Source organism: Simochromis diagramma, unplaced genomic scaffold (genome assembly GCF_900408965.1).
Source record: "Simochromis diagramma unplaced genomic scaffold, fSimDia1.1 OVJJ01000131.1, whole genome shotgun sequence".
NCBI classification, from domain to species: Eukaryota; Metazoa; Chordata; class Actinopteri; order Cichliformes; family Cichlidae; genus Simochromis; species Simochromis diagramma.
Window position 1 is genome coordinate 12,292,610 of NW_024387200.1, and position 26,749 is coordinate 12,319,358.

The window sequence follows — 26,749 nt, forward strand, 5'->3', positions numbered from 1 at the left end:
TGCCGCTTTGTTGTGCCAGCATGTGCGTGAGGCTCTGTCTCACAGGTAGATCTGATGATGCTAATTGTGTCCTAATTGGGTTTGTTTCCCTCCAGCCGTGGAGGTATTTGCTTTGCGAGCCTCTTACTGCCACAGATGAGAGAGATGGTGGCTTGGCGTGTGCGTACATGTGCGAGAGTAGGGTCCAGATTATGTTTGAGTGAAAACGAGGGAGAGTGTTACGCTGAGAGCTGTTGCAGGAGTGTGTGTCTGGACCAGCCTGTGAGGAGTGAAAGAGTGAGTCTAGAGTCTTTTGGTAGGGTGCTTGTTGTGTGTGTATGTGGCCATAGGACTGAGTGTGAGCTCTGTGTGTGTGTGTGTGTGTGTGTGTGGGTGCTATTTGCAAGCACATCTGTGGAGGTCTTGTGTGATGGATGGTGACTGACAGAGGGTGTGAGGTGTGTGAAGGAGGAGGATGAAGAGGAGAGGCAGTAGGATGGGGGAGGGTGTAGAGAGGAGGCAGAGAAACCGGTCTCCCATTTGTGTGTGTGTGTGTGTGTGTGTGTGTGTGTGTGTGTGTGTGTGGGAGAGAGAAAGAATCTAGGTAGTGGAGCAGTACATCACAGAATGGCTAATGGAATGCTGGAGACTTGAAGGGTCCTCTCCCATTTCCCCTCCATCACCACGCCTCACCCCTCCCTCCACACAGGATTGTGGGCAGAGTGTGACACACCAACCGACATGGCGTGGCTTATGTGTAGACTTCTGCATGTGCTCCACCCTTGTCAGGGAAGAAACTGGTTGAGGAGCTACCTGGATGAATATTTCTACTGCCTAATTATCATCTTTATGATTGTAGTCCCGGTAGAGTGTAACACACTGCTGCTAACACGTTGCTGTTGTAAATCTATCTATTTTCACCCGTAGTCTTTTTTCTGGTAGCTTTCCTCACTTTATAATTTGTAAAGTAGTTTGAGGTGAAGAAGCTCTTAACGACAGCTGTACCACGACTGAAAAATCAGCAAACCCAAGCACAACCCCCCCCCCTCAAAATCTTGGATTCATTTTAGCTAAGCAGTACCAGTCACTGTAACTCAAACACACATATCTACTACAAGAACTGAATAAAAAATAATCTACATGCCACCTTTGCGGGTTTTTTTGCTTGATTGTTTGTATCTCTGTCCTCTGTGTTTTTACCTTTATGAAGCTCATTTTGGAGCCCCTTGATGTTTTTGTGAAGAGCACAACTCTTGTGGTTAAGGGTCTCGTTAACTGATTTGATTTCTTCATATTTGCTGCCTAAATCTTTGAGTCGCCCAAGGTCATCATGGACCTCTTCAGATTCCCTCAGTAAATGTTTTCCACCTGATCTTTAATTTCCTAGAATGTGTTGAGGAGCCACAGTTTTGCATTTTTATATTGTTCTTTCGCATTTTGCTCCAGCCTGGCCTGTTTTCGGCTTTCAGTTCTGTGAACTAGATCCACACCCTCATCATCCGTGCGGTTTTTCTGTCAGCTGCTGGACTTCCTTCTGGAGATTCATGCTGCATTGGTTTAAGGTTTGGTTGTCTTCCTGTTTTGTTTTACATTTATCTGCCAGCTGATTTTGCTTTGAGACTTCACACTGCTTTGCTGATTCAAGGTTTTCTTGTCTGTTCTAACTGTCTTATATATTTATCCTCAGGTTCTTTTGCATCTTTAAGATTCGTATTTAAGGCCCCAAGATCTTCCTGAAGAATCTGATTGTTTTTTATAAAGTCTTGTTTTTCTTTTTGTGCAGACCTAAGTTTTTCCTCCTAAGCTATTTGAGCCTCAAATTTAATCTTCACGTCCTGCACTTGGTTATTCAGGAATATGTTTTCATCCCTGGCAGTTTTTCTCTCAGCCCTTTTTAGCCCTTTCTGCATACCTTGTTATTCATTACTATTTGCAAGCTTGATCAAGAAGTCCTCTAGTTGGAGTGTTGACATCTCATTCTGTTGTCTGATGTCTTCTCTTTCCCCAGGAAGGTCTTTCCTGATAGCCTGTTTATGCTGAAACGTTTTGCATTTTTATGTTTTAGGGACAGAAATGAATCTAAACAGACCAGAATTTTATTCTGTTGTTCAGAGATCAATGACGCTGAGTGGAGGGAGCTAAAGCTGCAGCTGCCAAGAAACCTAAAGGATTTAAAGAGGAGTGGGCCAGAATCCCTCCTGAGATGTGTGCAAACCTGGTGTCCAACTACAAGAAAGGTTTTTGTACTCGGTGATGGTTTGCTTGGGGATCAAATACTTAGTTCATTCAGTGACATGCAAATCAAATATAGAACTTTTTTCTGGATTTTTGGTTGACATGTTTCCTCTCTTCATGAAAAAGAAACTACCATAAAGATTAGAGGCTGTTCATTTCTTTGATCAAACTTAAAATTCAGCAGGGGATCAAATACTTATTTCCCCCACTCTATGCGACGTTCATGTGTGACTTTGAAATCTATATGGCGACACTTGAGCTGTGGGAGGGTTTTGATCTTTCGTGCAACACATTCACAAAGCTGGGGCTTTTTTCATGTAAGATCCTGGAAATATTGATGCTGCCCTATGATGACCCAGAGTATCTCAGCATCTTCATTTGATTTATTAATTTCCATCTTTAAATGTTCTTTCTGAAAATCCCCCCTAGGTTGATAACAGAATCTCGTTGCCATTACAGAAATAACTGAATAAAATAAATTCCAATGACCTTCGGCGCATATAGCGAGTATTGACACCCCTCTGGCCCACAAGCTTTCTTGAGCTGTCCTTCCCCTCCAGCACCCCTGCCTTGCTGTGAATATAAAAAGATGAGGCATTCGGCAATCAATGTTTGTAACACTGTTGTGCTGTTATCCCTCATTTCTTCTGGGGCCTCCATGTGATTTATTGGGGCTCCTGAGGCTCACAACCAGCATGGTGCACTGCTGGGGGAGGGGGAATGTGCGTGAGCATGTGTGCATGAGAATATGGGATTCTTTTCACACTCTGTGTGTGTGTTTAGAATGTTTGGCATGTGACACGAGGGAATTAAAATTGTGTATCTGCAAGGAAATACTCTACCCTCTTAAAAATGGTGCGTATGCTTTGAAATGCAATTTCGGTCCCCATGTAAATTAGCCTGACAATCTGTTTTATTTAATAGGGACAGGCTCTCCCCTCAACATCACTTTGTGAGGTGGTCTTTTAAACTGAGCCGGTACTGCTGTATATCACTTACACAATTACAACCTTCACAAATCTATTGGTTATAAAAGAGAAGTTTATGAACTGCAAGCAAAGCTGAAGGGGACGGGGGGCAGGGTGTGGCAAGCTGAAGGAGGATCCGTCAGTTGTTTATGGTGCATTTAGTTGTGTTGTGGCACGGTACTTCATTTTGACCTCTTGATATTTGTTGAGTTGACTCTGTGTGTGTGTGTGTGTGTGTGTGTGCGCGCGCGCACGTTTGATGACAAATTCTTGTCTATTATGAATCAACATCTAAAATACCACAGTGCCTAATTGTTGATAGTCCTGTTATAATCTCTCTTCTTCTTTTATACTTAAAATGAAAAAAGACGACCCCTCCTCTCCTCGCTCCTTCTGTCTTCCATGATCCACCACCGCTATAATGAGATTTGACGTTAATCCCGACACAATAGCACAAGATTACGCGCCACCATAATGCTCTGCGCAGGCATCGCAGAGGGTGGAGAATGGGTTTGGCGCACGCAGAGGAAGCTTGGCTGGGTGAAAGCACATTAATGTAATCTAAGTGTAATTGGGTGGTAATGCAGCTTGTATGTAGATGAAAGGAGGAGTGGAAAAGCTTTTTTTTTTTCCTTGCATGTCATCCTCTCTGTCAGACGAGCCCAAGGAGGGAGAGCACTTAAATCACGCTGCTGTTATTGTGTATATATTTATTTATATTTCTTCATACATTCTTATATAGTTCTATATTGTGTATTTTGTTGTACAGTTATTTTATTTTCAACTTTAATTTATATATTTTATCTTATTCTCCCAGTTAAATTTACCCTTCATTCTAATTTGTGTTGTACAGTTATTTCATTTTTAACCTTAATTTATATTTTATTCCTTCCTAGTTAAATTTACCCTTTTTAATTTTTCATATTTATTTCCTATCTTATTCATAGCCTTTTCCTTTTTTGTTTTCTTTAGGTCACGAGCAGTTGTCCAAGCATTTCACTACATATCGTACTGTGTATGACTGTGTACGTGACAAATAAAATTTGAATTTGAATTTGAGCAGGAACAACATGATGCCAGTGGTGCTGTGGGTTGAAAGACTGGTCAAAGACTGCCTGGAGACGGTGTGACACAGATTATTTATCTATAAACTGATGTCAGATTATTGTGGTGAGAGTGGAGTTTTCAGAGAATGGAGTTAATGAATACAGTGAGTCAATAAAGGGAAACTGGGCAAAGTTTACTTTGGATTTTTTTTTAACAGTTAACAGAGAAAAAAAGCTGTTTTTTTTTTAGATTTCACTGGATTACATGTGAATTTATATGACATTAAAATGGATTTAATTAAAGTGTATTTTTTGAAGTGTTGTATTTCCTGCATTAATATTTAAGCCTCAGCCATTTTAATCATAAATTTGACTTGCTTGGTGAAAAGCTTGGTGCAGTGTTTTCTTGGATATCTTACATGTTGTGTTTTACTGGTATTTTCAAATGATATGACTAATCAATGTACTATATATATATAAAGTAACTGGAAACAGCCTCAGAGACCACAGTGATAAGGGAATGCGAGCTATAAATAAAATCACGAACAAGCTTCTGAATGTAGTCGGGAGGCTTCTGTAAATAACATAGGTATTTTATGACCTCTTAAGTTGAAATCACAGAGGGCCACAGGGGTGTTTATTTTGCAGTGGTGTAGCCACAAAAATGTTCTGCTTGCCCTGCTAACATCTTATCCCGTTGCTTGTCTTTAGTTTAGTCTTCCAAGTAAGTGAAATTCTCAAGATGCATAGAACGAGACACATGCATGTATAAATGGACCACTGGTGGAGGCGGGATACACTTTGAATGATATTGAGATTTTTGAGTCATCATATTTAATTTTGATTCGCCAGGAGTTTATAAATATATATAAACAACTATAGAGGTTGCCCAGTATGATGGACAACATTAGACACAAATTAACAAAAAGAAAAACCCCAAACCACATTAACTGAAAGCAACAAAAACTTAAGCTCAAGTTAAGTTTTTGTCAAGATTTGACCCGGCTCCATGGGTTATTAATATTCACACAAGGTATTCAATTTGGTTCTTTACTGAGCAGGTAGTGAATGTAATAGTGCCAGAATCGTGGAAATATGGTGATGTTTACATGTACCAATCAGGAGTCGAGCCCTGTTTTGAACCATCTGCAGTCTGGATATTAGTGACTTGCCCATTCCAGCATATAACTATAATTGTTGAGTGTTGATGTATTAAAAGCACAAGTGACCTTATCATTAAAAGATCAGGAGGCTTTAACCTGTACCAAAAAGGCTTCGAGGGGAAAAAAAGCTGTCTTTGACAGGAGATTGACAACGTAAAAGGCACTCACCAGAAGCACTTATAAACCAATAACATGCAGCAGACTGACAACAGTGTATGTCCACACTAACCAAAGGCCTGCTCACACCACAAAATGGGAAACCATTGTGCAACAGCTAAGCTTGCTGATAATGGTGGTGCAGATGGCTAACTAGTCATTTGCCACTTCTGCTGCTGGCAAGCTAATTCCTAAGTTAGCCAGCCAGACTTTCAGTCATAGCTCTAGTTCTCTAAGCTAGCTGGCTTAGAGCAAACCAACCTGCTTGCATGTTCATTAGTTTATTCCATAGCAGTGCCACAGTTGTTTTATATGCAGGCAAAGAAAGGTAAAAGAAAATAGAAACAAATCTGATGATTTGTGCAAATTCAGGTCACTGAATTTAAAGTTAATGCAAATGATTTGTGAGGCTATATTTTACTCTGCACAGCTAATAGTATTATTGGTTTTTGTGGGGACATTTTTCCCTTTCTAGATGTTACTATAATCTAAAAAAATTAACAAAATGGGTTAAAAAAAGACATAAAAAGCTTTTCCACTCTTACCTCTGTTATTCATTAATTTTATTCATACACCAGATGATTAGCTGCTTCCCTGCAGGTGCCAGTATCCTAATAGCTTTGCATTTTTACTCCCAGTGCATTTTTTCCTTAGTATTTAGTTTGGTCGATGTGAGTAATCTTGCCAGCTGTCAGGGCTCTGTGTGCGGGCAGGGCGGAGAGGAGGATCCAAACGCAGGACTCAGACACTAACTTGAAACTCAAAAACCTCAGCTTTATTGCTGGTACGAAAACAAAACATGAAGTGAACATGGAATATGGAGAACCGAAACACACAGGCATAATCTGATGGTACGACACGACACCGAGCATGGGAAAACACAGGGCTTAAATACACAGGGTAGTAATGAGGGAATGGGCAACAGAAGGGAGACAGCTGGGGGAGATCAGGGCTAACGAGACGGGGGAGCTAAGCTGCACACACTAACATAAGACAAAGACTTTCACAATAAAACAGGAAACAAGAATTACTAAACCAGATGCAGACATGACACTGAGAGACAGACTAGACACTGAACAGAAACTGTAATACACATGAGAACCCAAAACCTAAGAACTGATCCCTCACCAAGAATAACAGAAACAGATCTATAATGATAATAATAAACAAAGCACCAGAACATCAGAAAACAATCCATAATGCAAAAATAAACCAAAACATAATAAACTCAAAATACTGGGTCCAACGGACCCAGAACCGTGACACCAGCATGAGATTTAAAATCCCAAGCTAACAGGGATGTTTTGGCAGGTAGGGTTTTAGCTGTGAGGGTCAGATGCCATTCCTGAATGATTTCTTTGTCACTACAAATAAGTCTGTGATCTCTGAGAACAATAAACAGCAAGGTGCCAGGAAAATGTCAGACTCGGGCAAGCTTGTGAAACAAAATAACCGATATAATATTGACACCACAACACGCACTTCTCAAGCTAATGAGCTCCCACTTCTTCTGTCAGTCTTCACCTTCACCATATTATTACACCATTAAAGAAAGCCAGGATACCTGTAGCCACACAAACATGAATGCACAAATATACACACGCCCAAGCATGCTGTCTGTGCTCAACAGTTACCGTGACAACAGGAAAAATGCCACAGATCTGGCAGATTGTTGCCGTTTTTGGGGTTTTCGTTTTAGCTGCGGTTCATCACCCAAGTAAAGCTTGGGGTGTAAATTTGGTGAAGAATTACACGGGACTAGTCAGTATTTTATCTGTAGTGTGCCTTATCTATAACAAGGTTTCCTGATGTTTGTGTACATGCTCATGTGCTCTTCTCATTCAGGTTGGCAGGCGAGCTCCTCTGGCTTACACAGTTTATCACTTGCATTACTTTCTCTGTCTCCTCCGTCCTCTTTTTTGCCTCTTGTTGCATCTTCTCTTAAGTGTAGCTGTGCACAGTGAGCTGCGAGTCTGATGGATCAAGACTGAAGGATCAAAGCAGTTGCAGACAGTGAGTTGTGTGGATGTTTACCTGGGTGGGTGTATCTTTACATGAAGTCAACCTCTGGAACTCTAGCTGCAGGCTTTTTGCACCTTATTTGCCAAATTGGCTCCGTAGGGAGTTTTGAGACTTCTTCTTCTACAGTAGATTTCTTTTAGTCATCTGGAAAAGATTTGAACTTAAATGTTTATATGCTAAAAACTCACTTATTGTGATTTAACGCTAATATAACATGCTTTACTTTGTTGGCCTTAAAAACAAAGTATGTAAACTAAATGCTATTAAGTGGGGCCTGTCAGAGTAGATTCACATATTCACAGTGATCTGTATTTGTCATATAGTTATTCTGCATTAGGGCTCATACAGAGCTACACACTTTTCAATGGGCTCTACACACTTCTTTATGCTAATTTGACAATGCACATTTTGCAAGTTATCAGTGTATTATTTGCATTATTTGTTTGCATTGTTGTGAATCATTTTACAAACTTTGTCAACTTTTTGAAACAAATTAATCACTATATACATTATTACATTGACTTTGTATTGCTGCTTTTTGCTCATTCATTGCTCTTTTGCATATGTTTTGATATAATAATACAACTGCATAGTGTTAAATGGTTCGCAGTCAACAATAATAAGCACATTATGAATATAAAACTATGTTGCTGTAACTGTGCTAAGGAATCTTCTAGTGAGCTGCAGAATGGTCAGTGAGGTCCCCTAAGTGCTATAATGTGCAGCAATAGATCCCTAATGCATTTATTAGATTTATCAGTAATATTAATGGCCCACTGTGGAGCCTAGTGAAGTATGGCAAGGCTATTACAGATGTCCTAATTGCTAAGTATATTCCCATTAGTCTTTTTTCTGTCCAGTTAACACTGGCTCATAAGCAGACATAGAGTGTATAAGAATATTGTTTCTCACATTCAGTACTGCAAAAATGAACTAAATGTATCTGAGTATCTGGATATCTTTTATATTAGTAACTGACAAAATGAAATCTTGTACTACTAAAAGAATATGCAAATTATGGAATATTACCGGCTACATTTAAACCAAATAAAGTGAAATGAAGATCTGTGCAAATATTTAAAAATAGATTTTGCATTATGCACTTGTTTAAGAGACCATAGTAGCTGGTCCAGTACACATGCTGCCCAAATGACATTTATTTTGAAGGAATGCCATTAGGATGTTATAGCATTTTAATGTGATGGCAAGGTGTTCTTTATGTTTGACCTCTGACCTACTGAGGTGATAATTTATAACACACGCAGCCTCAACCCACATGCTCTCCCCGAGGAAATCAGGCCGGCTCTATGGCCATCATTTACATCTATTCGAATTGAAGCAGCAATGTGTAGTTAATGCCCCAGGCCTTATGAATCAAACTTTATTGACCACTTGGAGAGTAACAGACACCCTTTGAATACCAAGTGCTAGTGAAAGGCCACTGGGTGAGAGAAATGCGTACCAGCTGTGGAGCTGAAACTGGGATTACCAGCAGTACGCCAGGCTGTGATAAAACTGCAGCGGCTCCTGCTCATAAATATGGAGGTTTCACTTCCAATAGGATTCCTTACAACTGAAGGAGATTTAGCAACAATATTGTGTTTAACATAAAAATGCGCGATATCAAGTTTTTCTTTTACTTGTGATCATTTTCAAATCTCTTTTTAATTAAAAAAAAAAAAACCTTCAAGTTTGTCAAGTCTGCATGTACATTATGTGATGTATCTTTTTTTTTGTTTGTTTTTTAGCTCCAGCACAGATAAGCCATGGTGTGAAATATGGTCAAGCAGAATCCTGCTAGTTTCAGTTTGTTATTTACTAATACAAAAGATAATAATTTATGACATTTACTTAAAAGAGAAAAGCGTTCATCTGTAAAAACATACTGACATATGAAAAATTGATTTCACTCTTCAGGAATCAAGGTTGAACCTCTCACTATTTGCCCTTGATATTTATACAAACTATTGAAAGGTCCAGGGGAAAGGCACAAATGGTCATTTGACTGTGTAAATTTCATTGTATGGAAACCTTTATTCTCAGTTCTCTGTGTTTTATTTCAGCTGTAGCCTAATAATAAAAGCACTTTTGAACAGGCTGTGTGAGATTTAACTTTAAGGTTAACAGTGTTAACTGAGAGTAGCTGTGCCACTTCCACATTTATTCGGCTGTTGCTTATTAATGCTAACAAATCCTTGCTGGCTTTACTTTGTTGCCTGAACTACTTGTATTTGCAGTATGCAGTGAGGAAGAAACAGAACTGTGTTTAGTTTTAAATGACACTTGACAATAGGGCTGCCACGATTAGTCGACTAGTCACGATTACGTCGACTATAAAAATCGTCGACGACTAATTTAATAGTCGACGCGTCGTTTGAAGCTTTGAGATCCCAAAAGACGCAGGAATAAGTAGTAGGATTTAAGAGTGTAATAACGGACTGAAACAGAAGATGGCAGCACTGCAGTGCACAAGGATGCCAGCTGCCGTTAAACCCCGAAGAAGAAGAAGCTGTGTCCCAGAATTCATAGCGCGGCCTTGCTCAGTTTCCAACAATGGCGGCAGCTAGTTAGTTTTAATATTGTTCTTATTATTCTTTCTGGGTCACAAAATAAACGTTTAACATATTTTCAGGCAAGAATGTAGCTGTGTAAACCTCAAATATCTGCTCAGTTTATCAGGACACCACATATTTTCAAAAGCACTCCGACGTTTTCGGAGACGTCTGTTACCCACCAGCCCGATAGCTAGTCGGGGTTCAAGGCTCACTAGAGCCGTGAGAACACCGGACTCCCGGCAAATCGTTTTCAAACCCACCGCTGTCTTTCGCTACCCATGTTTGCCTACTGGTGGTGGTCAGAGGGCCCGGTGGCGCCTGTGTCCGGCAGCCTCGCCTCTGTCAGTGCGCCCCAGGGCAGCTGTGGCTACAATGTAGCTTGCTATCGCCAGTGTGTGAATGGGTGTGTGAATGGGTGGATGACTGAATGTAGTGTAAAGCGCTTTGGGGTTTTTAACCCTTCTGAGGCCCTGGGACCATTTTTGTACATTTTAGTTTTTCAGTTACAAGCCATTTGCACTGTGTTGAATGGAATATAGCCAAATTCTCTAAAAAAAAGTTTGGTATAATTTCATTTCAAAATTCAAGTCTGACTTCCTTAAATTAGCTTCAGTGGCTAAGCTAACAATACACATCCTCTTAAACACTTAAAGCTGTAAGCTAATGATAGTTATATAAGAACAGATGCTGCTGATGCAATAAGCTGTACGCTGTACGTCCAATGGATGATGATCTGATTAGTCGACTAATAGCAAAAATAATCTGTGACTAGTCGACTATCAAAATAATCGTTTGTGTCTTTTAGTCATTTTCTTCTAAATGACCATGAGAGCACAGTGTTTCTTTGTTCGTTAGCAAGGTGACAGTCCAGTTATTGTTTAGATTTCAAGCAAACATAAGACAGTTTGTGAGCAAAGTTGTCTGAATTTCATTAGAAAATATGTAATAAGTTTCTGGTCTGTCACTTTTATTGGGGTCCAAAGCCTTCCAGTGCTCTAAAAAGTTAACCAGTTTGCAGTTAGTAGCTAAGCTTGACATTATAACATTTTAAACATGAATTACCCTTATAGCATTAAATCAAACACAAGTTTAACTGTTATAATTCAATCTGGACATTGTAAAATATGATTTTGCAAAATTAAAATAATAAAATAAAACTTTGTCTTTTTCTCTATCTGACTGAGTGGGTTGTATAATGAAGCAACTTCATTTTGACGTTCTGTTCACAGAGTAACAAAACTTATAATCATGTGCTGTGTAAATATATTAAAATAATAAGCCTGAAGATTAATTTGTGGAAACGAATGCATCTTCTTTATGGCAGACATTTTAAAATGTCACCATAGGAAAAGCAAAAGTAGAAGTAAATTAATAAGGATGGAATTCTGTTAGCTGCTTTGTTTTCAGGGGTCTGGCTGGCTCACTTCCATAAGCTCTGCAAACTGGAAGTGAACCATCATTAATGTTATTAGGAACACTTTTGCTGTGACTACTACCACAAGTCAAAATATGTGCTGTGGAAAATGACACTTTTACTTATTTATTTATTTTTGGTAGACTAAGTAATGACCACAGTAGCTGGTTATATATAACACACTAGCATTATTCTGAGCACTGGCTACTGGTTATATCTTGCAATATATGGAGCAACATGTACAGCTTGTCAGGTAAACTATTTTTTCCTATTTAAGTCTTGCTTCCTTCTTTTGCAAAGGTGCTTTGTGCATTCTGTTGCATGTCACACAAAGCAGATGAAGAATGACCTCTGACCCCAGTGGCCTAGATACAAGGCCTTCCTGTCATTCTGATTGGTGGTACCGGCTAACCTTTTCCTTGCCGCAAAAAAAAAAGTGTGCCATGCTGTTCCCCGTGAGGTGCCATTGTTTCTTTTGTAATATTCAAGGAGAAAAATGGAGAAAAATTAGCACTCATGCAGTATGCATGACTTTAGAAAGCCTCTCATATAATTCTATTGCTGAGGGAAATGGGGAAGTCCAGAAGCAATATAGCTGTGTTTTTAGCAGGTTTAGCATTTCTAGTTTGCTGTGTGTTGGTGTAATTTTTTTCCATAAGCTGTTGCAGCAAATATCCCCTGTGCATTGCTTATTTTTTGAGGCTATCAGATAATGTAATGTAACAAGATCCCAGTGGCACTTAAAAGAAGTGCTTTTCAGCTTTTTGCTCGCAGGTAACACTCTAGTTTCAGCTTGCTGGGTTCCAGCGCTCAAGTCATGGTGTCCCCAAGAACCAGCTCTGAGTTGGCAGCACTTGACATGATTGCCCTTAAGTAACTGACACGGTTGCGGTGTTACATTGCACTCTGCAGCTGGGTAAGTGTTTAGTGGCAAGTACGAACTGTTAAGATCCTGCTGTGTTAAGAGAGGAGATGAAAGTGAACAGGAGCTATACAGGCCCCCTAACGGTCGAGCGGTGTTTGGCTGGGGAGACTGTTTTCTGTGATGTCTGTGAGCTTTCAAGACAGTGGGAAGGGCATTATAACTCATGCTCCTGTTTAAGAGTCAACATTTTCCTAGCCTATTCAAGGCTTTAGATTATGACATTGTGAAAAACAACCCTACATCCATATTTATAGAATTAGTATGCTAAATCTGGGGTTTCATTCATAACCCATGCGATAACTGTGCAGTGTAAGGCCTTGTAAATGGATGTCAGTAAACCAAATATATGCCTTTTGCACAAAGGCAGCCCCAGCCCTATCCATATGGACCCATTGCAGTTTACCCAATGTCAGCACGCCTTAGCTCTTTCCATGCTTCTTTTTGCTCGAAAATGGGTTTCGATACTAAGACAACAAAAACAATTGCTCAATGTAGAACAAATGGCATGAAGATTCTCCCCGCTCTCGCTCTCAGCACCATGGCAACATTCACTTTGATATGCAGAAACCCCCGCCATTTGTACAGTGCAGCACCAAGGGGAATATTGACTTTTTGGTGAGGCAGAGAGTTTTTGCATTAATTGTGTTGTTGTTTTTTTTTTTTTTTTTGTTTTGGGTTTGTTTGTTTTTTGTTTGGGGGGGGGGGGGGGGGGGGGGGGTGTATTTTCTCCATGTAAATCATAGAATGCATTGTGTGTCTGTTTTTTCACAGATGTGGATGCGAGACATTGTGTTGTACCAGGGACTGCACTGAGGGAGAAACAAGCCTAACTGTTGTCTTCATGTAAAAGTAGACAACCTGCAGACTGGACGTCGCCATCAATCTTCACTTTGTTCCAGTTATCATAATGAGCCTCTCTTGGTAGCCTTCTGCTTGAACCTTGCTATTTTCTCAGCTAACAGAGCATTCTCATTTTACTTTGACCATACATACCAACCTCTGGGATGGATCGCCTGTGTCCGGGCGAAGGCGTTAGCCGGACACAGGCTTTTGTTGTCAAACTGTAGCCTGGATTCTGGACCAAAGTGGATTGTGTTCAACTTACTTCATGTGATTATTTTCTGGAGCTATTTATTTGGATCAGGGATGGATGTACCAGAAGCCAGCAAGCATGGCAAGAAGTCGACAAGTCAAAAGCTGGAGGACCAGAAAAAGGTAGGTGACAGGTTTCTGTCCTTTTAACTTTGCTCCTGTCTTTTCCCTAGCCTCTCTGTGCATGTGGGTGCGCATGTGTGCGCGCATGTGTGCACGCTGCATTTTCAAAGAAGCAGCTGTATACAGAAGCCAAGGGATAAAAGTTTGTTTATCACCTGGTATCTTGTTCTCTTTACAAAAAGGAGAACATGTTGGTCCAATTGCTGCTGTTGTGTGAATTCCCAGTAGCTTTTTTGCTCCATATCTGCTAATAGCTATTTATAAAGAAGATGAGGGGAAAGGTGGAGTTTCTTCCCCCTCGGTGCTTTTACTCTTTTATCTCGGCTCATGTGGTGTCACAGTGGGCAGGGTGCATCCCAGCCTCCCTCTGAGAATACATATTTACTCTCTGTTTGAGATGCTTTTTATGTTCCCGTCTCTGGGAATGGGAAAGTGGATTCTAATTTTAACAAAAAGATAAATACGATTTCCTTTTTTGTTTTTGTTGTTTTGGTAAAGTTATATCATGTGCTACAATGGTCTCTACATAATGGTGTGATTAGAAGATGGTTTTGAGTCGCGCTCTAAATGCTGCACATTGGACCTCAGCTGGATCAGATTCATCCGTAACAGCGGTGGCTGGATCGATGGCGAGAGCCCAGGCGTCAGGCAAGTTCACACTGTCTGCAGAACGTGGATTCGAGGACAGTGGCACTGGCCTTTGCCTGTCTGATCAATTAAAACAGTGGCTTGTATTTATTTAGCTGTAAATGCTTCCAGTGAACATTAGATCTCATGATGTAATTCAAGTGCTGCCTTACATTTTTCTGTATAATGTGTCAATGACAAACATATACTAGATGCCATTTTGGCCATACATATAGAGGAAGAGCAAAATATTAAAATAACGCAGCGAGGTCAACTAACCTGAGCCACAGAATTTTCAAATGTTTAATGTCACTGACACGGTGAGACTAACTGTATCTGCTCATCTTGTTAGTTTTGGGCTATATGTAGGCTTTGACATTTGCCTAAGCGCTGTGCACAGCTCATTTTGAAAAGTAACACTGCCATTACATAATCATCTAAATCATCTGGAAGCCAGTGTTGTTCTTGTTAGTAAAATTGCACGTTTTCATTGAAATAGCCTATTAAAAATAAGAATATTCATATAGGAATATGAAGGAGTGACACTGAGTTCAGTGAATTACTGGGCTGATTATGGAACCTCTGTTAGTACAGACTGTAATGTGCAGTGTGAGTCTAGCTAAATGTATTTCTGGTATGGCTTTACTCGTGTTAAGTTTGTACTTGTTTAAAGATCTAGTGAGAATTTTTCTACACTTTTAGAAGAATATTATTTTATAAAATACTTTGTATTTTGTTTTCCCCCCTTTGTCTGGAGAGCTGAGTTTGTACGTTCACTTTTATATGGACTTAAAAAGTACACGTACTGAGATGCAAACAAAGCCTGTTAGCGAGAGACTTCTCTTCCTCCCTCTTCCTCTGACCTCATTCTTCTAATGAAGTGCATTTGATAAGCATAATGAATTTCCACGTGAAGTCCAGGGAACATATGAGTTCAAGTTAGACTTTTGCAGCACTGTTAGGGTCTCAGTAAAAAGGATGATTGTTCTTTAGAACCTGAGTAGACCTGAGTGCTATAGTAGTTTTTTTCTCTTTAGCAGAATACAATGATGTCTTGCTGTTAGTGCTATTAGCCAATTTTTATACCCTGTTAGAGAAGACAGACAAACTACTAATAATTTATAATAATGGATCGATGTAGCTTTCCACAAGCACATTGATTTTTAAGATAAAAGTTGTGAGCAAGAACCTGTATTTGTGCACAACATGCCCATGTTGCATATGTCCTGTCATGTGACATGAATTGAAATCGGATACTGTTCTAATAATGTCGATAATGTCGATCACTCTGTCGCCACTTCCTTTTGCATTAAAGGTCATGTACTGTAAACATATGTAGTGTCTTTCTATTTTCCAACCTCTGCATTGTAGGTAAAGGGATTTTAGCATCGAGCTCGGTTTGGAGCAGAGTGAATGAACAGAGTGTGACATCAAATATTCATCTATCAGGGGAATTTGACTCAAACCGTTTGGCTCTCCTTTCGGTTAGATGTGCGTCCTGCCAAAAGATAAGCTCTCCCTCTTTGTTGTGATTGTTGCCTTGAGCTAGGCAACAAATGGTTTAGAGCAAAAGAGCTTCTTATAGGTTTTAAATATTCCTAGTATGTTTCTGTGGGGGGTTTCTGTGTGCTGTAATTGCCTGACTGGATAGGGTTAGTCTCACGTGGATGTGTCATCTGTGGTAGTTGATCTTAGCACAAAATAAATGTTGTACTTAAAGAAATGCTGTGTGAAAAGATGGAGCAAATACATTCAGTTTCCTTATCTTTTATAATGTGACCCGAGTTTTTTTCTTTCACTTTGTGTGGGGTGGAATAAGCTAAACTTGTGGTGCAGAAAAATGTCAGGGACAAATGTTACATTTAATTTAAGCATTGAATTGATTTTCAGTCATTTTCTTTCTTGCTCAGCGTTAGATAAGAAAATCAGTACGACTGATCTTTGTAAAGTAAACATGCCAGCAGCTCATTAGCTTAGCTAAAGCACTACTGGCATCATGACTTTAGGAAGTTATTGCTTCCAGCCAACCAGTCTAATGCTTAACCTAACATGACACTACAATTTGTCATTTTTACACTTACATATTAGACAAATAAGATATAATCTGTTATCTAATGAGCTTTAAATGTGCTGGTAGTCAGATTATGTTACCTGGAATAAAGCCAGAGCCAAGCTAGTAGTAAAATGGAACATTTTATATTGTTATCAGCTAAGGTAACTAGCTTCTGGTTCACATTTACTGTACAAGAATGCAAAGTATTATCAGTCTTCTCATTTATTTTGATGCATTCTTTTAAAGGCTCTGCCTACAGTTTTCAAGCTGTTCAAGTGGACTATTAGGATTAGATTTGTTGTCCAAACTTTAGCAGGACAAACTTTTCGCCTCACAGCCGACTGCATTGTCAGGGCTGATAACAGTTCATTTGCAAAGATGTTGAGTTCAACCTTACTTGATGAGCTTTAAATAAGTTCTGCATGCATTAAGATGTGTATGGAGTTTTTATTTGTAATATACTCCTGTGAATACCCAGTGGATAAACATGTTGAGGATCTTTGTGTGAAATCTAAAGCTGTGTTTTGCCAGCACTTCTTATTTCATCACCCTGGGAGTGTTTGTTCCTTTCCTCCCACACTTTACACTTTTCCTCCTCCATTACTCGCTGTCTTTTTCCCAGATGGATGGTACTTCTTATTTTCACATTCATCCATCTTGAAGCAGTAATTACGACCGTAATGCTTACTAGGGAAAATAAGCTCATAGTAATTGGTTGTGAATGGTCAGGCAGGGGCGGCAGCTATGTCACTGAGGCATCTCATGGGAAAGTTGTCATCAGCCTGTGAGATTTTTCCATTCGCTGTTAGAGTCGTATCTACTGTTAGATCCTATTAAAGCTGTTTTGCATGTGCACCTTTTTTCATGCCCTAACAATCAATGATAGTGGCAATGAGCTGTCACTGAATGAACTGGTTTGTCCTCTGTGTGACAGACTGTTCTTAAACCTGACTGAGTTTGTATATATTTAGTTTCTAATCTAATTAATGCATGCCAGTGTGCCATAAGTCTAATCTGAACATAGCATGTAATAGGAGATTGGTTATGATGGTTAAACGATTTACCGGGCATGTTCATACTGAGATGTGCTTGATACTGTGCAGAACTGTGAGTGGTTTTGTTTGCTGTGACTTTTGTTTTAGACTTTTGACTTTTGCTTGAAGAGACTGAAAATTCAACATTTCATGTTTTCAGTTTCTATCCAAATGAAATTCCTTACTCCTACTGGCCTGAGCCATCGAGGTCTTCAGCTTCACATTGCACTGCTTGGATTTAAAATGAAACATTTTTACATTATAAAGTCAGTCAGAGCACTTGAACCACAAATTAGGTATACAAATAAGCAAGTGTTCTATTAGATTTAAGTCAGGCGAATGTGGGGAAGTCAGTGACATCAGTTCCTCCATCCTCCTGAAACTTTCAGGGACTCATGCCACATGAAGTTGGGCATTGTTGTGTAACAGGAGGAACCCTGGACCCACTGGGCCAGTGTAGGGTCTGATAGTGGAACTAGAGGGCCCACTAGAGGACATCAGGCGCTCATGCCACCCTCATGAAGTCTTTTTCTGTTTCTTTGTTTTCTGGTTATTCAGAGATATTTTCTAACTGTGGGAGTGCTCATCATGTTCCTCCTTGCACAAAGGATCAGATACCTGTCCTGTTGAGATGTTAAGGACCTTCTACAGCCCTGTCCAGCTCTCCTGGACTCACTGCCTGTCTCCCAGTCTTGAGACTGTGGTGGGGGAGACAACAAACTTTCAAGGAATGGCACAAATTGATGTTCAGTCCTGGAGGAGTTGGACTACCTGCGCAACCTCTGTAGGGTCCCAGGTATCGCCTCATGCTGCCAGCAGTGACCCTGATACTGTCCAAATGCAAAATGATTTGGCGCTGTATAAATAAAGTTGAATTGAATTGAACTGAATCAAAACGAATGCAAAAATAATCAGAAAAGATGAGGAGGGAAAAATGTCAGTGTCCTCCACCTTTAAACCATCTGTGCTTTGGGGGTTGTCTCATTGTTGACCCTCTGGTGCCCCTGTTGTTAATGTCATTAACACCAAAGCAGCTGAAGCTGACTAGAAAAAACCTCTGCTACTTTATGTTATTATTAACTTATATTTGTATAAGTATTTGTATATTTGACTGCTTGACTGCTGCTGCACGAGAAATAATGCAGTTCGAATCTAACATGAAAGGTGAACTGTTTCAACACCTTTTGCCACTTTTAGGCAAGAATTTTATTGCAAAATTTAGTGGATTTCTTTAATGTTCATTTCACATTATTATATTGTATCTATTCTTGCTCAGAACAGGTAAGGACCTCATTCCTGTTACAGACAACCAAATAATATTTTCCCTTTTATTAAAATAGTGCAACAATGAAACTACTGACTAATGGCAGAGTTTCAAACTTTAAGGAGTGAAAGAATTTCTCAACAGCACATGCATGTCACATTATAAAAGAATTGTTGCTTGATTGACACAACTTGATAAATTTTATGACTCTACTGCACTGTAATAGTGTGGTGACATCCTAAGAGAACCCACCCTAACCCTAAAATATACACAAACCCACTTTGTTGGGCATGGTATATCAGTAGTTCATTCATGAAGGATTAGTGGGTTTAGACCACTGAAAAGTTCAGAGTGAAAACATGTCAAAACAGAGCAGCCATCATAACTGTGGCTTTCACAAAAACAAGCCTCAGAGGCAGAGTGATGAGAGCAGTGATGTCCAGGTCAGACTGAATGATAGAGAACAATAAAGAGGGAAGGAGTTGCCAGAGAGAGTTGAGGGAGAGGAGAACAAAATGACACCAAATGAAAGGGATGTGCAAGAGTGGAAAAACTGACTCGGGGAGGAGGATAAGGGTCTAGCCTGAGTGGGAAATGAACCCCATGACACTGCTAGGAAGCGTCATGGGGCCTTCCATCTGCACCCTGCATTGACATTTATGCAGTCTGTGCGCAGGGTGATGCTCTCGTCACACAGAAGCAAAGCTGGGCGGTAGCCGCCTGTCTTAATTTGCTCTTACAGCCAGCTGTAAAAAAGTCAGACAGCGTTGTGGAGTTTTTTTAAGGATGTCAGTATTACAGAGTTCCTCGTATTCCTTCTACCGACAAAACTTGAAAATATGGAAATAGAGTTTCAAAACATATTATCATTATTATACATATTATTCCCAAAAGGTTGATCCTGTTGATCTGGACATCTATTTTCACTGTGAGAAACGTTTTACTTCCCTGGATGATTGAGACATATATATATTATTCATAACAGAATGTATAGTTTTGGGCTCATATGGTTTTTTCTGCAGGGATTTTAGACATTAAATAATTTCTTTAGCTTTTAGTTTGCATGGCAGCAGATCAGTTACTTTTCTGCAAATGTTAATGTGTTGTTTTTCATTATTGTTACAGCTGAAAAGAAACGAACAGTCTTTACTTTGAGTTTGCAGGGTATAGCTGTTATTCAGATATATTCTTTAATTTTACATGCATTTTAAATTACCCCCTTGCATATGTAAGATTCATTTATAAAAAATGAACAAACTGTTGTTCATTCCTAAAGAGTTCCCATCATATGGCTGGCATTGTGGGGTATAATTAAAGAGTCTGTTAGCTGCCAGACATGTAGTACAATTTTCCATCACTCCTGAGAAACTACATCCAGACTCAAATCTGAAAACTCGGGTCAATTGATTTGCTGTTTTTGTAATACACAAATTACTAATTAATAATTGAAATTGTATTACTGATACATGTTTTCTTGTGGTTTTGTGTTATTGTTGTACAGTATATTAACATACACTGGGTCTGTCCATGCTTTGACACAGCCATTTTGTCTCCACAAAGCTCTACATCTGGGACAAGTTTCTCCTCTAATGCTTTTCTTTTGGTATACAGAGCTGAGTGGCCTCAGTCTTTTCTTCTGATTGATTTTGAGCTGCAGCACTGTAGCATGAAAATACTGACCAAAACCACTTAATTGATCTCCTTTAGCTCTACTTGTTGAAAAATGTTGACCATCAAAGTGAAACGACTTCCAAACTCATAATATTGCATGGTATTATCAACCACTGAATACAGCACAAATTGGATTTAGAACTGAAATATGATTTGTTTATTTCTTTTGTGTTTAGTAATTGTCAAATGGATTGTTTTCACCAATGTGCAACATATCTACATGTGCACGTATGTAAATGATGTAAAGTCATTCAGATGCCAGCAGAAAGTTCACGTCGTCATAAAAGCAGCAAAACCAGAAATGGGGTGCAATCCTGTTATCTCTGCATGAGCAGTAACACCCTGTGAGTAAGGGATATGCTCTATAACTGACACAGTGAGCTACATAATAAATGTTGATTATTGTAGGCCTCTGAGTCTGTGCTGTATCTTTTACTGTGGACCAAGTTCAGGATGGTCTCTGCACAGAAAGAAGTGGAGTCATAGAGCAGTCAGGAGGTGCAAGCATTTAAAAGTTTAAATAATTAAAAAAAAATGTAACAACATGATGTTATTTGAAACATGACTTAAAATAATCCTTGATATAGTTGTATTCAGTAGTTGTGGCACTGAATCCTTAACAGTGACAGGGCTTGAACTACAGAGGGAAGCACTTGACATCGCAGTGGATGTGTCTCAGCAGTTTCACAGTATTTTCTGTGGCACTGATTTTGTTCTCGCATGGGTGAATTTAACATGCGTATGTTGCTGATAGCTGTTTCATGCATTATGTATGCTCAATTCACAGTATGTTGGCATGTGATGAGGGTATCCCCTGAGTGCGGGGCCGGATCTTGTGAAGAAGCAAGCTGTCAGCATTAACAATGACTGCGTGAGTGCACCTGTATGTCATTGTGTCTGGACTGCATCCAAATGGATTTACTTAGATCTAGTTTGTAGCTGTGAGGGTTAACCTGACACTTGTTGTAGGTGAGGTGGACTGTATTATCCCAGTGCATTCAGGCTGATTGACAGATTCCTGCACATCTAACGGCAGATAACAGGATTAGCACAACAGCTGGATTCCTAAGAGGGGCCACGGTGCCGCGGGTGGGGTTTCAGATATGGGTGCTCACTCATGACTGGTGGAGGCTTGTGCTAGCACATGATGGAATATGAGCTCAGTGTTGCATTTATTCTGTCTAAGCCTTGTGTGTTAAATCGTGCAAGTTATATCCTCTGGGTGCTGCTGGTAAGTGGTAAAATTCACGAGAAGAGAAAAAAAACCCCAGAAACAGAGTTATTCCCACTGTGGTCAGCTTATTTAATTTACACATGGAATGTGGAGTTGTCAAACAGATTTGTATTCTGCATCAAGCTCTCCTCTTATTAAACACCATTTGTCTGTGTGATGTGTTATTTGACGATATCCAACAATAACTTGTGAAGCGAAGTGAATTAACTGAAGCAGTAGCTTGTCTTGTAAATGTGATCATCCTGACAGAATTCCATTAAAGTGGGAATGAGATGTGTTCATAGGGGCCAAACTGAGAGATGAGCAGTAGTACTCATGGATGATCACTGTAGTGGGAATCCCTCTGCCTTGCATTTCTTAGTCCTACTCACAAAAGCAGTAGTATTGCTTTATTTTGTCTGGTTTGCCAAGTGTCCAGCTAAACATTTAACTCTAACATCCATGGCACTAATTATTAACTTGGGTTAAGCAGAAAGTGCTGATAAGTGTTTCTTTAAAATTAAATTCAATGTTTTAAATACCCAGATGCGTATTATTGTTACTGTTAGTGTGCAGAGCCACGTTGGTAATAAGGGAAGGGATAGCTCAGTAAAGTGGTGGCCCCATGATCGGAAGGTCAAGGGTTCGAATCCACTGAACAGCTACTCTGAGGTACACCTGAGCAAAATACTGTCCCTACACACTGCTCCCCCGGCGCCCAGTGGTTGCCCACTGCTTCACTGAGTGAATGGGTTAAATGCAGAGAGGGATTTCCCCCTGGGGATAAAGGATACATTGTTATTATTAATAGAAGTGCTTTTTGCAGTTGCAAGTGAGATGCAACAAGAAGTGGTCTTTGCACAAACATGTTTTCAATGGTCGTTCCTGGGATGAAGGCGGGTAGTGTGACTCATAAAATCAGCCAGAATACGGTGACATCATAACTAATGAGGAATGAGTTCATGTATGAGACTTCCTGAAAGTTGCTGAATCCCTACACAAAAATGTAACGTGTTAAAAATGGATGGAAACATTAAGAAATGCATCGGTTCCGTGTGGCGGGAGCTGTGTGTCAACATATCGATGGAGTATTTGTGGTATACCATTAGTATCTGCTCTATTTCAAACCTTAAATGCTTGTTTACTAGAGGGAAATGGGTTTGTCTTGATTTCATGTATAGCAAAAATAATTATACATGCAGTATGTGCGAGTAAACTGTTGATAGTACAGTTTGCAGGATTTTGCAATGCTTGCATAAAAAAGCAAAGGAGAATATTGTGCTTTACCAGGATGAAGAGCTGAATTGAGATGTGCACAAAGGAATAAAAGGAAGGCGGATTAAGATGTAGCCAGAAAGACTGAGACATTGTAATGTGTCAAAATCCTGCAACAGTGGAAAAGTGTTTGTACAGGCTAGACCAAAAGATGGGAGCGAATTCTCAGTTCGACAGCTTTTGGTCACTTTTTTCTCTTCCCTAGGGCGGTTCCTGTGGTCACTCCTCTCATTTTGGAGGGCCCCATTGCGTTATTGGATGAGGCCTCAAGGTCACAACAAACAAGGCCCGCATACAACCACATAATAAGCATTTTCTCCACAACATGGCCGACTGATCACAGAGACCAGAACTTGGCCTTGGATGAAAACACCCTCTTTGGCCCTTCAGATAAACACGGTGTCTGGAAGAAAGCAATGTTTTTCATCTCTAATTCTGGCGTTATTTATGGGCGTCTTGGCTGAGGGCTAGTGTGGTTTTGTTCCATGATTCTATGGATTGTTTCTGCACAGGACAGCACCAAAGAGGAGAATTAAGTACTACAAAAGTGTATTAATAAATAAAAATCCAAGAAATGTCAGCTGAGAACAGTCTGAGGGATTTGCTGAATAAAGAAAGCAAATGTTTCATTTGTCTGATTCTGTTCTTATTTTTAGTTAAGGTTGAGAGATACAGACCATTATCAGGGTTTTGCCTGGCTCAGAGTGGGCATTCAGTGGGTGACTGTGCAGCCCACAGTGAGTCTGTATTGTTTGACAGAAATCTGTCCGTTTCTCTGTGGCTATAAAACACAACGAGCTGAGGTCCATCCAGATTTTAAAAGGTATCAGTGCCAGTATTACACTTGAGTTAATAATATCAAATAAAAAGATCTATTTCAAAAATGGCAAGCTTAAGAGTCAAGTGAACCATTTTGAGGTGGAGGAGATATTGAAATAAACATGTGATCACTGCGACCAAGAGTAGTTTTAACATTTGTATATTAGATTACATTTTTTAACATGTGGTTCAGGATACGTTGGTAAAGGATTGCATTTGATTTATTCTATTTGACCTGTACTGAGCGTTATTCAGGCTTCCTTGGGCTCCTGTGTTTTGGGTTCAGATCATATTGGTCATCGATTGCCTATTAGCTAGCTAACGTTAACGCATTTTTTAAAATTAAAATTACTCTTTTACTTTTTTAAAAAAATATTGTGAAGCATTTTAAATGTCATTTGTGTATTGGCCACCTAAAGTGGTGACTTTAAGAACATAGTGTATACTGGTATTTAGATTTAATTTCAGTGTGGATTGAGATGGAAAAAGTCAGCAGTGGAAAAAAAAACTTGCTATGAATGTAATGAAAAACCTTTTTTACAGTTTGCAATTTTCTCTGCCAGTCTGCATTTCTATACATGTTTATTTAGGACACAATTTCAGAAAGCCTGTTTTGCGAGAAATATGTTTGGCTCTTGCAACAGCATTGCAACATTTTGCAGCTGTGGTAACTCCAAAGTAGATTTAGCCTATATATTATGGTATGGAAAACTATTTATTGAAATATTATACAGAATAAATCTTTTTATTTAATGTTTGCAGTTGTATTAATGCTATAAATGAGGTTTTTTTAATATTTAAAACAATAGTTGCCATGTCTGATGTGATGTTAGAGATGTACCTGCACCTTTGCTTACACACTCACATGTCCTTCCTCCAAATTTTAAATCATTTAAATTGAATAGGCTTTCTTCAATTAATTGTAATTTTAAAAATAAGTGGTTATTCTTGTTTTATGTGCTTCACTTTCTGCCATGTTGAAGTTGTAAAAGGTTTTGGACTCTTTACAGTATATAAAAAAAGTCAAATAGTTTAAGTCACTTTTTCTGTCTCCTGACAGGATGGTAAACAGACTGATTCTTATATAGAGCTTTTCTACTCTCCTGGAGTTCTCAAAGGGCTCTATACAACATGCCACATTCACCAGCACTGTTTTCGATGTTTTTAATTACTATTCATACTCTGATGGATGTATCAGAGAGCAATTTGGGGTTAGTTTCTTGCTTAAGGATATTTGGTATGTCTACGGGGTGTCAGGGATTGAACCACCAACCTGCCAATCAGTAGATGACCTGCTCTACCTCCTGAGCTACACCCACCCCAGTGCACCGCTAAAGCTGACAGCTTAAACAGCAACAACAGAAGAAAGCTGCACTGACTGCCAGGCATTGCACTGGTAAAGCATAGATTAGATACTACTGTAATAAGTGAAAAAACAACACCAGGTAATAGTACAGCCGTTATGATTTCTATGTGGAAATCATTGAGAAGAATGAATGAAATGTGATCCAGTGCAAACTCCAGCAGGTAAAGTAAAAAAGACAAAGAAAGCCACAACTATGCACTGTCATTAAAAAGTATATGTAAAAATAAATTTTCTTTGAATACCCATACTAACGAGCAAAATCCTGCTTTTGGATTTCCTCTGTTATGCAAAGTGCAGATAAAGCAGTGTGTTGCAACTTCAGAAGCTGATGGCTAAACTGTTTTAAACTGACTGCAAATGAATGCAGTGTAACTTACTCAAAGGCAAGAAAAGTGCCACTTAAGATACATTTGATGAAACAAAACTGCACAAGAAAACAGCTCTCCTTTGTAGTATTTTTCAGATGGAAAAGTACACTTTTATAAAAATTCATCTAAATAAATATGAATGATGCTTTCAAGTTTCATTGTTTTTACTGAAAACAGAGCTGTTGGAATAGATAACCTTGATTGTATAAATTTAAGGGGAAACTTTCTCGGTAATGGCAACTTGGTGATATTTTTTAATTGTAACAGATTTAAGAACTATTTAAGACAAACTTATCAGTAGAGATTAAACAAGTGTGTGGCACCAATTTTTTTCTTTGTGTTATTCATATACAGCTGCTGTTTAGAAGCCATTAGCTATTATTTTTCAGTTGGTGACTGGAGACAATTACAGATGTTTCATAACGAGTGGATATCTAGGGCAAGACTTGCTGTTCAGTCAGGCACATTTTCAAAAACTAAAAGTTATGGTCAGTGGTTTCAACATTGCATTTCACTAATTTCTCTCTTCACGCCTGTTTACCTGTATGCTACCAAAGCCTGTTCGAAGGTGATTTATCACCAGAGAAAAAACCCAAACCCTTTGGGATGTTACAGTTTTAGAGAATTTATTTAAAATACCTCGTTTCGCACTGCAGAGCATTTTGGTCTGATACTGGACTAAACTGGAGTTTCTTTTTTCTAGTCTCTGCTTTCCTTTTCTGATGTTATGATGACAGCCTTCTGCAGGTCATTTATAGCTGCAAATGATGAAGGGAAGATAATGTGCTACAATGGAAATGAGTAAATCCCAGATCTGTGCACTGAAGACCATAATCAAAGACTGCTGGTTCTCACTTCCACTAGTCTGACAGGTAGCCAACGGCAATAGTTTGGTGTGTGTGTGGTAATTGCTCAGTCCCAGAGATTACACGTAGTTATTCAGCCTAAGTTGAACCACTTTACTCTAACATAGCATGCCAGTTGGCTTGATGTTGTGCCTCAATCCAGTGAGAATGGTACCTCAGACATTAGAACATCTGGCTTTATTTTAGTGCTCACGCATTTCACAAGAAGTAAGAGGGTTGAAGCTTGAAAAGAAACCGCTGCTACATAATGCTGACAGCACAGGTAGGGTGGAATTTTAAATGTCATTTCCCCGGTTTCTTGCTTATCAGACTCTTTCTTAAAGGTGGACACTTCTAGAAGTATATTTTTGAAATGAGGGAAAACTGGAAACAAATCTTTGTGATAAAGTAGGAGACAGTGGAGACGGGAAAATGTGTGAAATCAGAAATGGGGAGATGTTAAGTTTGAACTCAGCTTTATCTTTATTATCAAATTGTTTCCGCAACAGATGTGCTTTATGGCATCCAAATGATCA

General features: G+C 39.3%; 1 protein-coding gene across 3 annotated transcripts in view; it reads left to right on the top strand.

The window, feature by feature from the left end:
• nav3 (neuron navigator 3) overlaps positions 1-26,749 on the top strand; it is a 398,636-nt gene that overhangs the window by 106,561 nt on the left and 265,326 nt on the right. For all 3 annotated transcript variants that reach the window (XM_040050291.1, XM_040050289.1, XM_040050290.1), the window contains one exon: positions 13,235-13,678. In XM_040050291.1, the coding sequence (XP_039906225.1) occupies positions 13,610-13,678 (69 nt within the window). In that variant the 5' untranslated portion in view covers positions 13,235-13,609. The remainder of the gene's footprint in view (positions 1-13,234; positions 13,679-26,749) is intronic.